Source organism: Sinocyclocheilus anshuiensis, unplaced genomic scaffold (assembly GCF_001515605.1).
Source record: "Sinocyclocheilus anshuiensis isolate Anshui unplaced genomic scaffold, SAMN03320099.WGS_v1.1 scaffold136, whole genome shotgun sequence".
NCBI classification, from domain to species: domain Eukaryota; kingdom Metazoa; phylum Chordata; class Actinopteri; order Cypriniformes; family Cyprinidae; genus Sinocyclocheilus; species Sinocyclocheilus anshuiensis.
Window position 1 is genome coordinate 507646 of NW_015554074.1, and position 13716 is coordinate 521361.

The 13716-nt window shown below is 38.5% G+C and overlaps 2 protein-coding genes across 4 annotated transcripts in view; both read left to right on the forward strand.

Annotated features, from left to right (window-relative positions):
* The window catches only part of LOC107668840 (poly [ADP-ribose] polymerase 4-like), a 16249-nt gene extending 11321 nt beyond the window's left edge, over positions 1-4928 (forward strand). The window contains exons 36-42 of the mRNA XM_016460855.1: positions 1448-1591; positions 1710-2901; positions 3027-3257; positions 3363-3466; positions 3555-3657; positions 3992-4124; positions 4206-4928. Coding sequence (XP_016316341.1) covers positions 1448-1591; positions 1710-2901; positions 3027-3257; positions 3363-3466; positions 3555-3657; positions 3992-4124; positions 4206-4407 — 2109 coding nt within the window. The 3' untranslated portion in view covers positions 4408-4928. The remainder of the gene's footprint in view (positions 1-1447; positions 1592-1709; positions 2902-3026; positions 3258-3362; positions 3467-3554; positions 3658-3991; positions 4125-4205) is intronic.
* Positions 4929-10868: 5940 nt separating this feature from the next.
* The window catches only part of LOC107668847 (tripartite motif-containing protein 45-like), an 8839-nt gene continuing 5991 nt past the window's right edge, over positions 10869-13716 (forward strand). For all 3 annotated transcript variants that reach the window (XM_016460862.1, XM_016460864.1, XM_016460863.1), the window contains exons 1-2: positions 10869-11577; positions 12768-13519. In XM_016460862.1, coding sequence (XP_016316348.1) covers positions 11108-11577; positions 12768-13519 — 1222 coding nt within the window. In that variant the 5' untranslated portion in view covers positions 10869-11107. The remainder of the gene's footprint in view (positions 11578-12767; positions 13520-13716) is intronic.

Sequence of the window (13716 nt, forward strand, 5' to 3'; positions counted from 1 at the left end):
TAACCACTCTAAGTTTGTCTGCCTTGGGAAAGCTAGCGTGTCTGCGCCATAGTGATAACACTCGTTGCCTTCCCTAGTGCAGCTCAAGCAGGTCTCGTCCCATTCGTCGATATTTGTGATATCACAAATCCCGGAAATTATGCGTTGTAGTCCAAACGAGTCGTTCGTTGTAGTTTTTGAAAAGTGATTTCTGTTAAATAAAATATCTCCTTTTGAATTGGACTTTGAGCTTTGTAACTTTGCAGATCTTTTTTATGCTCAAACAGCAACATTACAGTCTAACTAAAGTTGAAATAGTGAAAAAGCATAATAGGACCCCTTTAATGTCTATCTTTTTTAAATGCTAGACTCCAGTACCCCTAAGACCAACTCGAGGTCGTAACACTTTGATACAGCACTCTGTGAACAGCCCTTTCAGTAATGACCTTCTGTGACTTACCCTCTTTGTGGAGGGTGTCAATGATTGTCTTCTGGACCATTGCCAAGTCAGCAGTCTTCCCCATTATTGATGGTCATTTAATGAAACTCAGATGTAAATATTCTAATATTTTGAGATACTGGATTTTTGACTTTCATGAGCTGTAAGCTCTAATCATCAAAATTAAAACAAAAAACTTTTGAAATGTTTTACTTTAAATGTAATGAATCTAGAATATATGCAAGTTTCACTTTTTGAAATAAGTTACAATTTTTTTTTCCCATGATATTCAAATTTTTGAGATGCACCCGTGTATGTATATGTGTGTATATATATATATATAGACCCCTTTAATGTCTATCTTTTTTAAATGCTAGACTCCAGTACCCCTAAGACCAACTCGAGGTCGTAACACTTTGATACAGCACTCTGTGAACAGCCCTTTCAGTAATGACCTTCTGTGACTTACCCTCTTTGTGGAGGGTGTCAATGATTGTCTTCTGGACCATTGCCAAGTCAGCAGTCTTCCCCATTATTGATGGTCATTTAATGAAACTCAGATGTAAATATTCTAATATTTTGAGATACTGGATTTTTGACTTTCATGAGCTGTAAGCTCTAATCATCAAAATTAAAACAAAAAACTTTTGAAATGTTTTACTTTAAATGTAATGAATCTAGAATATATGAAAGTTTCGCTTTTTGAAATGTTACAAAAAAAAAATTATTCAAATTTTTTTAGATGCACCTGCATATACAGTCTCTAAAAAAATGTGTAAAAATATTTTTTTTATGTTTTGTATCTAGTTAGTCATGCCATTATAATAAATAGTTTACACACAAATAAAGTGTTTAATATTGGTAATAAAGAAAAAGTAAACATCTACACACAGGGAATCACTTTTTTGCACAAAAAGGTAGAAGCAAAGTAATTCTAAGTAAAATATGCCTTGAATTAATTTCTGTGAATCATTTTAAACTGAATGACAATTAAAAATACCAACTAATACTCCTATTGGCTCTTTGCAGGAGCAGAATGAGCTTGACACTGGATTTACAGATATTTCTAAAATCATATCAGAGGAGGATGTGGATACTTTGCCATATATGGGCTGGACTGAAGGGAAGCTGAAGGCTGTGCATATTAGCAGTGCTGAAGATGATGATGTATGGGTAACAAAAAAAGGGTCTATTAAATCTGTTATGTCATGTAGTGATAAAAGTTGACATCGTTCGGTATTCAGCTCTTCAGTATTCACAACAATGATTTTGATTTTATTTTTTTTTTCAGATGAAGGGAAGCTGCTGTAGCTCCACATCTGAAGAACTCCTGGGTTGTGCTCGTGGAGCAGCCGATTTTGATGATGATGATGATTCAGAGGGTGGCTATGGGTCTATTAATGATTTTATAGGACAAACATCTGCAGCTTGCCCTTCTCCTCCTAGCTCCAGTAGCCCCTGGCGTCCTTCAGGTTTTGAAGGTAGAATTGAGGCTGTCAAAGGCTATGTGAAAACTAAATTAGCTGTAGATGCAATGTATCCCCCTTACCTTTCCATCGAGCTTGGTGCATCAATGGCTGCTTCTAGTCCTAAACCCTTTTGTCTACAGGAAGACTCAGTAGAACCTCTCACCTTGGCTAACAGACTTTCTCCTCCTCCTCCTTCTTTTGGTACCTACTTGAGTGACAGGCTTCCCCCTCCAGTTGCCTCCCAGGTTAATGCCTCAGTGCCTCCTCTCTTTGACCTTCGCTGTAACGTTGAGGCAGTCGAATCTCTCCCCTTAGATTACAGCCTTGATTCCCAGACAGGCACGGCTACCATAGGTGCCTCAATTGATGCTCTTCGTCCTCCTTGCATTCGTAGTCTCCGTCAAGAGTTAATGGAACCTCTTTCCAAGACTCAACGGATTTCTTCTCATCCTTCTTTTGGTGCCATGATGTCCAGAACTGGCTCCTTGAATGACAGACATCTCATTTCCCCTGCCACCCAGCTTTTTTCCTCAGAGCCTCCTCACTCTTATTCTAGGAGATCTGAATCAGGGGAATACATAGACTACGGACTTGATTCCCAGAAAGAAATTACTCCAATAATTTGCCCCATGAGTTCTACCTTTTCCTGTGCCACAGAGATCTACACCGAGCTTGACACCTCAACACGTACTCTCTTTACAGATCCTCCTCATCCTCCTCGTCTCGCATCTCAGCCATTCATGTCTATGACTCCAAGCCCTGCTTCCCCTCCTATTTCTCGCAGGGTGGTTGCATCTTTTTCCAGGAGGCGCAGGGCTGGCTTTGATCAACCTGTGTTGTATGCACCCCCCTCTCTCCCTGTATCTGGTGGCTTTGGTGGTTTCCTCCAAAGTACAAATGGGTATGTGGGTTATGGTTCCTCAGCCACTGGACTCTTTGGAGCATCTCTGGAACTGCAGAAAAAGGCACGACAAGAACCACTACAACGAATAGCCACTCTGACTTCTGAAGCTGGTAAGTTGCCTTACATTGATGAGGTTTCATCTGTGATCAATGTTGAGATGAAGTAATAGCAGCTTTCTGTTCTTTGTCTCATTTTTATATCATTGTCTCCTTTTTCTATCCTTTCTCTGATGAAGCTACACACAGTGCCGCTTCCTACCCGGCTCCCCCTCTTCCTGCTCCTTCTGTTCTCTTTGGTCAACCTACAGTTCCTGAGTTTGCTATTGGCATGTCAAATGCCGTTGTATTTGGTGGCACTACTGGTGTCCTGCAAAAGGCAGCTGAGCCTGAACAGTCTTCTGGTTTCTCAGTTTTTAGCTTTGGAGCATCTCAGCAACAACAAAAACACCCTGTGTTTTCTGCACCTGGTAAGTTGACTCACATTGATGAGTTTCTATATCTGCTCAATGTTCAGATGGATTAAAAACATTTGTCAAACGTATGTCTCATTTCTTATTATGCTGGAACCAAAGGCTTTCCTATGCGTAGAGGGAATATGGGTCTGTCGCTTCCAGGAAAACCGATGAGCAGACCAGACACAGTGGCCTGGAATGGGTTGTTCGAACTTCAGCATGAGGTGTTTACACATGATTTAATACACTAGATTATATACAGTATGTGAATGTGTGAGGGAATCTGAACATATGCGATGTGTTTGGATATAGGATGGATACTGGGAGTTGACTGACAGGCTGAGCAGCTTCCTCAACCTGGACGTAGACTTTTTTGCAAATGTCTTCCTTCAGGAGAAAGGCATCCGTTCTTTTGGTAAGAAGATTTTTTACATGCCTGTTGCTGGTCTGGACCATATTGCAGCTTATTCTCAGCAAGAACTGCCCATTTAGACAGTTGTTCATATGTGCCATTTAGGTGCCATATATGTACCTTGTGAACACAACTGTTTCCAGACAGACTGAGAGAAACACCTGTGTGTCTTTACTGTGTAGCACTAGCCAATCATAGTAGAGCTTGATAGAATGAGAAAGTGCTTTCCAGTTTAAAGTGCAAAATCTGAATATAGCTTAAAATAATCAGATCTTTATTTTTCAGACACCGTTTGTGAGTCAGAATCAGTTAATCAGTCACATGTTTTGTGTGTCAGGTGTGAAGGCTCATGCTGAAATTCTGAGGCTGGTGGCGACTCTGCTGGTGCTGCAGCTGATCCGGGTGAAGAAGCTGGAATTGGGACGGTTGCTTGAGTCTCTCCTCCGACTAAAAGAGTCCCAGGAGCCCAGGTACCAGCACATGTCCTCATGCGGTGTAGTGATTGACTCTTGTATTGTTGGATCCATGACTTTCTGCTCGTCTCCATTCAGACCGATGTACTGGGAGGCAGTGAAGAGGGCCGTGGACTGGGCCTGCCGGACAGACAGACAGTATCCGTGTGTGTGCAGCAGGCTGGAGATCGGGCAGGATTGGGAATCATCTACACGTCAACTACTGGGCTGTGATTCTCCACACCCATATTCCCCACTCAAACCTGTTCTGGAGAGACGTATGGATGTATCAGTCATGTAGAAACTAGACAAAAACTTTCCTCTTCATTGACAGTTGCTGCTTCACTTGGTGTTAGCTTAATATTGCAGAAATGATCTTCATAGCCTTAAAGTGTCTCAAAAATATATTTGGACACTTTTAGCCACACTTAAAATTGCAAAATGTCAAACCAAGTATTTACAAATAAATGATGCAAAACTAACTAGCTAACAGACCAGCTTGATAACTGATTGAAATGCAAATATGGCTATATGATGAGAATTATGCTTGATTTACTGTATTTTAAGTTTAAGTGCTGTTACTATGAGAAACCATGACAACAAACAAGGTGGACAAGGGAACAAGGGAAAACAGGAACTAAACAAGAAAGTGAACACAGAAACAATGTGGAACAGAAACCCTTCAAAATAAGAGTCCAAGACAGGGGGAAAAGACAAGGATCTTAACAAGTACAGTTTAATAAATCAGTTTTTGTGAAGTTTACATTATTTTTATGAAACAGCATAATTGTATAATCACAAACCAAGTAATCACTGTTTTTATTCATTTTATTTCAGCATTAAAGTTATTTCAGTATATCAAGTTAAACTAATGGGAAAATGATATATACTTTATTTCAATTATTTCAAGTAATATGTTTTTATTATTTTCATTTTAGCTTTATTTTTGGTTATCTTTTGTTAGATCTTGTTAGAATTTGGATCCATGACTTAGATTTTGTTAGAAATATCAGATCCAGCCCCAGACACCAGGGGCCTTATTTATAAAATGTTGTGCCGAAACCATCCTAAATTTGATCTTACGATCATCTCTCAAATATGCATTCATGTGATTCATAGAATTAACGTACGCACGCTTTATAAATGAGGCTCCAGATCCTGTCAGAAAATATCCGTTTTGTCTGGTAACTGAACAACTAGTCAGCAAAATTGTCTAATACCCAAAACCCGTTAACAGCAAGTCTTGTCTGAAAACCAGTGATTGTCTGGTACACAAAACTGTATTAACAGTCTTCTATCCAACAACTGGAATATCAGAGAAAAGATGAGGCATTGTTGATCAGCTGAAGCTCGGACGCAGAGATTCAAAACAAATAGCTGTTTCCTCTCTCCTGAAGTCTTGACTGAGTTCTTGAGGCACTTTATATCAGTCAAGATGCCTAGAAAAAACATTTCTCAAGATGGTTTTGAACAGTCTTGCCAACAAATCAATGGGTTCCTCTTTGGAAGTTTGAAAGTGACATTTAGAGAATTTGTTTAAAAAATGCAGTGTGTTATGGTTTCAATATGAGCGTTTGAGTGATTTCATGTACAGCTCGTGATACTCCAACAACAGTGTTTTCTTTCTTTACATGAATGAATAAATTAATCAATAATAACAGAATGAAAAAAAAAAATAAAAAATGAGATGAAATAACTATAAATATATATTGCCAGATTGTTTTGAAATAAATACTTCCTTAAAACGTCTATGTCCAGTTCAATCTCCCATTTTTCCTTATTATAATACAGTTTCACAAAATAAATGTCCTGGAATATTTCATACATTTGTCCACTTATTCAGTCATATACATTAGATGTATTATGTGCATCAAAAGGGATATCGCCTGCTGCATTTATTTGAACTTCCTCTTTCCAAAAAATTTTGCAGACAAATTTGCTGTAAATTAACAGATATTTGTACAATAACTATTTTGATACTGAAAAACGGTGTAAGATTTACTTTCAAGCAATTTTCACTCAGAAATCGTTTGTGCATTTGACAAGCAGTTACAAAGAAATGGCAAATAACACACTGAATTAAATGTCAAATTTTGAAGTAAAAAGACTAAAATAGTATATTCTTTTAAAACCTACTCCAATAATTGTTTTATATACAACTTTAAAAAAAAAAACATTTTTACAGTGTACATCCTCAAATATATCTATTTTTCAATGTACATTTTACAAAGTCATTTTCCCAGATCAAAAAAAAAAACTGTGATTAACATTTTGGTGCATTAGGATGCAGTATAAAATCTGGATCATGCTATTTCTCTGAAACAAATTGATTCACATGAGGATTGATTTAATCATAACCTGAACTCTTGATAAACCAGTTGCATGTGCCAGCATACACTAGGTTCAGGCTCCTCTGTATATTTTTGTGAAAAGTGAAGTAAGAAAGCAAAAGTCACCTGATGTCTGCGTCCAAGACCACAATTGCAAAATATGTTTTTCCCACATACATGTGCCAGAATGTGTTTTTCAGCTGGTATATAATTTCTCAGAATCATACACCAATTTCACAAAAGTAACTCATAATGACAAAGCCCATTATCAAACACCACTTTCTCAATAAGTGTCTCAAAAAAAACTTGACACATAGCTCTAGTCAGACTACATTTAGGAAGAAATGTGTATTGTATTGTACAAGGCAAACAATTTTAGTTTAATTTTTTTAGCATCTAACGCATGAACATGTTTCAAGGTGGAAATGTAAAAAGTTTTAAAAGCATTAAGTTGTGCATAAAATTACAGGTTTTTGTACATCTTTTTTCTTTAAAGGGACAGTTCATTCAAAAATGGATATTTTGTCTTTATTTGCTCCCCCTCATGTTGTTCCAAACCTGTATGAGTTTCCTTCTTCTGTTGAACACAAAAGAAGGTATTTTGAAGAAACGTTGCTAACCAAACAACTGATGGTAGCCATTGACTTCCATAGTTTTTTCCCTATTATGGAAGTCAATGGACATCAACTGTTTGGTTAACAGAATTCTTCAAAATATCTTCTTTTGTGTACAGCAGAAGAAAGAAACTCATTTGTGTTTAGTGTTATAAGCACACTCCCAATTTATTATTTAGATGAAATGGTTAATTCAAGCGATGTGTTATCAAGAGTGTCAGGACACACCTCTCAGAGGTAATATTGACACAGGGAGGAGGTGCTGTTTGAAACTAGTCTGAGGGGATTAGAAAGCGCTCATCCGTTTTAGCCTGTTGATTTATTATGCCGTCTACAGAGATGCTGAGCAGAGTGGTACATCAATTCATCAAAGACACTGCTTAAATGTAGGAACAGGTCACCAGAATGGCTTCAATAGGACAAATAATCTTTGGAAGGTAAAAGACTTTTTCAAACCATTTCAGGCTGAAAATTATAGTATGTATAATAAGTCAATATTGAATGTTCATCAGATTTGTCTTTTGCAGTATAATTTTTCTCATAGTAGTAATTTCAGGACTCGTCGTTTTCATTCTGGCTATTGCATTTTCAGGTTAGTAAAACATTCTGTTCTAAAAATGCATTTGGACTTTTGATGTATATAAACTAAACAGTTGTGTGCATGTTTGTTTCCAAGTGTCCCAAGGTACTGTTGAAAGCAGAAGTCCCTCTACTGTGGGAAACTTTGCTGAGGATGCGGTCCTGGATTGCAGGTTCCTTAGCAACAGTGGCAATGAGCGATTCAGTGATGTGTCAATTACTTGGCTGAAAGACTCTGTCAGTGGGGTGGTCAATGAATACAAAAACAAAGCAGCCCAGCTTCAGGGGCAGAATACACAGTTCAAAAACTGTTCTCGGATGCGATATCAGTGGGAAATGCTTCCCTACTGCTGAGAAATGTGAAGCTGGAGGATGAGGGTGTGTATCGCTGCTCTGTCAATGCACCAAAAGTCTCAGGGACTACCAGCGTTAACCTTAGAGCGGCTGGTAAATACATTTTTTATTCATTTATTTCAAAGTAAATTAATGTTTAAAACCAGACAATGTAGTTCTGCTTTATACTTCAAAATGACTCTTTTTATGAGTAAGTCACTGAAACGTTCACTCAAATTATTCATTCAAAAGCCTGATTCATTCAGGAACAACACAAACGACTGGCTACATCTGAAATCGCATATTTCCCTTCTATATAGTGGGTGAAAAACAGCATGTGAACAGAGTAGTATGTCCGAATTCACAATATTCATAAAACAGAAGACAAAAAGTCCCTGGATGACACACTACATCTGGCTAGATTCGGAAGTGTGCATCCAAGGGACAGTTTACTATCACATGAGGCCACGAGAGAATATTTGTGAATTACAGTGAAGTGACTGAGGCTGGTAGCTCACATGACAATGACAGCATGACAAATGTAGTACATCCAGATTACATTCATACTGTATAGAACATACTTTTTAATGGTCGTTAAGTAACTATTCAAAAGAAGTATGTACTCTGGAAGTATGTTATTTTGGACACAGCCACTGTCTGTAAAAATGATTCTCTGAATCATTCACTCAAACAATTGATTCAAAACCCTGATTCATCCCAGAACTAATAGGTGCGTTCGACTTGAAGCACGGCTACAGACAGCAGTCAACGACAGCAGCCGCTTGCAGTCGGGGGCGGAGTTGAAAATGGAGCCGTCAAACCGGTGTTACGAGATTTTTGATTTCCGAGATTTTCTGTTTCAGTGGGCGGGGAAACATGAATATTCATGAGTTTCCCGGACATACGCCGTCTAACTGAGAATTTCAGTTCACGCTCCTTGTATCTCAGCAGGTTTAATGGGATATTCTTTAAAATGGTAAATATATTTACAGTGTTGCACAAACTACATTTGCTTATCATTTCCTAACAGTTTATAATGTTTTTATTAGTTTACAGTGCACGTTTTGTGCAGTCGTCCCTGACTGAATGATTGCAGGCACTCTTTGTGTAATGTTAGGATAAAGCACAGCAAACTTCAGCTAGTTGTAGCCTATACATTGATTTCAGTTCTTTGTGCTCTTCATTTGTAGCTTGCGATGCTTTAAAACGGTGTCTGTTATTAGTGGTTATCATTTGCTGAATACATCACTGCCTGCAACAAATGAAATAAACGTATCTGTGGACATTTTTTTTTTTTTTGTATAGTGGTGTGATGATCCATGTCTTAACTTACCCCGTTCAACATTCTCCATGTTGTCTGGTTGTGAATTGTCTGCTTCCATTTGGAATTTGCCCCGTGAACCGTTCGGTACCGACACTCGTATCGGCACATCCCTAGTATAGATGTAATGGACATAAATTCAACTTTAAAAAGTGTGAATTGTATGAATTGAATCCATATGAAACTTTTGTTATTAATTTATCACCTGCTCTTGAAACATATATCATAGACTGTTTCACATGCTATTGCTATTATCTAAAACTGTTCATGTAAAATGTTTGCAATGCCAATAAATATTGCGTTCTTATGCAAACAAGTTGAATTTCCATTACACTTTTTACACAAATGATCATGTTAATTTCAATATTTAATCAGTAAATATTACTACAATATTAAATCTAAATTGTATCTATTAATATTAAACAATGGACCTGAGTTAACTAACAATTAAGGCGAGACACTGCAGGTGAATAGGGTAAAAATATTAACTAATAGTTATCACCTTACTTACCCAGTTGATTGATTACATTGATAATTGCAAACATTTTTTTTTATTCCAAGTTTTCTAAAACGTTATGTTTAAATATGCAAATGAGGCATTATTTATGAAATATGTGCTAATTTGCATACATTTCTAGTACAAAAATCTGAACACTGGAGTCAGTTTCAAAATTCTTGTTTAATTTTTTTGACATATTAGAGTCAAATGTTTTTACAGAGGGAATTTTGGGTATCTCTTTTTGTCACTCCATAATTCAGAAAAATATTTGAACAGCCATAAAACAATATATTTTCAAATTTTTGGGGGGAATAAAATGTTGTATATAATCAAGCAAGTTATATATGAATAAATCCCTCTGTAAAAACCTTCAGAATATAGACAGGAATACAAATGTAAAGTTTGGTGTGTGTAAGTGAAGTGGAGATTTATGGCTCAGTGTAGGAGAAAAAACTAATTTTGAGAAAACGGCCTTTAAAATATGTATTGTAATTGAAATCTATTGACACAAATAGATAAAGTGCTATAAAATAAACACTTAACCGTGTCTTTTGGATGTTTTCTTTCCACTAGTCTTCTTTATCAACACTTTATGAAAAGCCAAAAAAGCCCAAAATCTCAAAATTGACAGGTGCATGAAAAAATAGTGTTTTTGCCTGCAGTGTCTCCCCTTAACCCAACGTTAACAACTATTAATAAATATAACAAATGTGTTAAATCTTGTTGGTGTTAGTTAATGCATTGGGCTTATTAATGTAAACGATGGACCTTATTGTAAAGTATATCTGATAACAAAAGATCAGCTATTTAATAGCTGTCTAACCAATACAATGATATTGCCAAAGCTACATTTTTTACATTGTGCATCTTTTTTATTACATATAGCTTAGGCTAGTCTCCTGGTTTATTCCATATAGAACTGAAACTGTATTTGTAAAGGGAATTGGCAGGAAATAAGGCATGAGCTGCGTATTAGCAATCTTTGACCTTTGGGTGGTGTGTGATCTTGTGTCTTGATCATAGACTGTCTAGCCAGCAGATGGGGACACCCATATTCCACGCGTGTTTTACAGGCGCAGGTTCCTCTTTTTACACGCTGGGACAGGGTCGGATTTCAGGCCACGCCTCAAAACGTGTACGCGTAATATGATTGGACGACGAGACACGTTCTCAAATAACATGAGCGAAAAAGTTAACTCTCTCACAAGTTTGGCGAGAGTTGCATTTTTAGTAAATGACAAGATTTACCAAAGGCGATTAGCCATTTTATAGTAGAGTTTTTGTATTAACCCGCGTTATAGTAAAACAGAAAAACAACAACTACAATGTCACTTTGCAAAGAGCGATTAGTTCATGAAGAAAAGCTAGAAGCAGTCTTGAGTAAAAGCAATGGGGACACTAAGAAGTCCAAAGCGGTCTGTGGTGTTTGCAGTCGGATGTATCGAGACCCTAAAATCCTGCCCTGCTTGCACACGTTCTGTGCGGACTGCATTCGCCAGCGCGAGCCGTTCTCAGAGCGTCGCGTGAACGGGGAACGACGCTCGCCAGAGGATGACACGCACCGGCGCGACTCTGGCTCAACAATCCTGTGCCCTGAGTGCGATTCGGAGGTGGATCTGCCCCCATCGGGTGTGGATGGGCTGACAACTGACCATCTTGCGCTGGACGAGGTTTTCGTGGAGACGCTGCTGGTGGACTGCAGGGTTTTGTGCGACTTGTGCAGCGAGAGTGACGCGGGGAAGCGCTGCGAGGTGTGCGGCGTCAATCTCTGCGACTTCTGCAGTCAGGCTCACAGGTCAGTTTATTAGAGAGTTTAGTTTCGTAATTAACACGTCAAGTAAAGAAGTCATGTATTAATCCTCAAGCCATGTATGACTTTACTCCTTTAACAGAAATTGAGAAGTTAAAGCGATAGTTGAACCAGAAAAATGAAAATTCTTTTAATTTTTTTCACCCTCATGTTTTTTTAAACTAGTATGACTTGTATGAGAATATATTTTGAAGAATTTTGGGAACTAAACAATTTTGGTTCCACTGTATGGACAAAAACATTAAGACATTTCTCAAAATATAAAGTAAATATTTATGGTATTCGAAAAAGAATATTAAATATTAATATTTTCTTTCAAAAGGGATGCATTTTGAGACCATGACAAGTCTATCTACTGCAACAACGGATAATAGTAAATATTCCAGAGGTACACAATTTTTTGTCACCCATTTGAACGTTTTTATTAATAAAACAAAAATACACAATGGCTACATCTGAATATGCATATTTTCCTACTATACAGTAGGTGAAAGAACATTACATGAAAGGAGAATTATGTCCGAATTCACAATATAAAAAAAAAAAAAATGGAGTCGAAAACACCTGAATGACCTACTACTTCCAGTGAGATTCTAAAGTACACACCCAGTGGACACTTTACTATCCCATGAGGCCACTGGAAAGGAGTAAAACAAGATTGTATAGGTCACATAACAATGACAACATGAAGAATTAAATATGACCAGATTACACTTAAACTATACATTCATACTATATAGAACAAATGTATTCAAAATTAAAAATAAAACTTTGTCTTTCTCTTTATTTATTCCTTCCCTTTCTAGCTTGTACTTATTTGAACAAATGCCTGAAACATGGTATTACGAGCACTTCCTGTGTCTGTTTGCCTCTTTAAGAAGAATCGCTTTATGTATTCCCTAATTGTAAGTCGCTTTGGATAAAAGCGTCTGCAAAATGACTAAATGTAAATGCAAAAGCAGTACCTACTCCGAAAGTATGAGATTTCTGAGACAGTTTTTTGACAGACTCGCCCTTAACTTAAACTCGGGGCTCAAAGAAGTCAGTTGCACTCAAAATACCACTTTGTGGTGCCATTTATGTGTGTTCAGCTCATACCATTTTTGTGACATAACTTGAATGCACCATATTTCCTGTAATACGTAATGTCAAAACTCTTGTAATCTTCCCTGCAGGAGACAGAAGAGGACCTCCTCTCACTCTATCCAAAGCCTACAGGAGCTGAAGTCTCAGGGTCGTCTCACTAGACCCGTCCTGTGCTCGCTGCATCCTGGACAGGAGTTACGGCTCTTCTGTGAGCCGTGTGACCTCACCGTGTGCCTGGAGTGTGCGGCCACCTTTCACCACGACCACCACTGCAGCTCTGCCCATGAAGTCATCAGTCATCATGGCGATCGCATCAGAGATCTGGTCGTCAGGAGCTTAAGGCCTCGTCTTGGCCGTCTGGAGGAGTCTCTAAGACGCGTAGACACATCCCAAGAGGCGCTGCAGGCTCGGGCTGACACGTTGGCGGGTGAGATCCGGGCGTTTGCTCGGAGCTATGCCAGCGCGGTGGAGGCTCATTGCAGCTCACTGCTGCGGTCACTGGAGGACTTAAGGTCGCAGCGCAGGAACCAACTCCATCTGCAGAAGGCTCAGCTGCAGCAGGCCTTGTCTGACGTCCGCGGTGGGGTGGACTTCGCTGAACGCCTGCTCACGTGTGGTTCTGACGCTGAAATCCTCAGTGCCAAAGGAGTTACTATGAGGAGACTGATGAACCTTGTGGAGTCAGGATTCGACCCACAGCCAACGACGGTCGCCCCTGATAATGCCAGCAGCATCTGTTTCCTTCCTCAGGAGAGTGCTGGAGAGGTGCAGGGATTTCCTGTGGTGGGAGTCATACATGCCAAGACTGTGGATCCCAGCAAGTGCACGATCCAGGGAGAAGGTGAGAGTCGGGTACTATCTATCTTCAATAGCTTTACACTTTCAAGCGTCAAAAATGACACACAAGCATTAAAATAAAAAAGATCCCACTTTATATTTGGTGACCTTAACTACTATGTACTTACCGTATTGACCCGAATATAAGACGATGTTTTTTTCTTGGAAATACATCTGAAAAAACGCGGTCGTCTTATATTC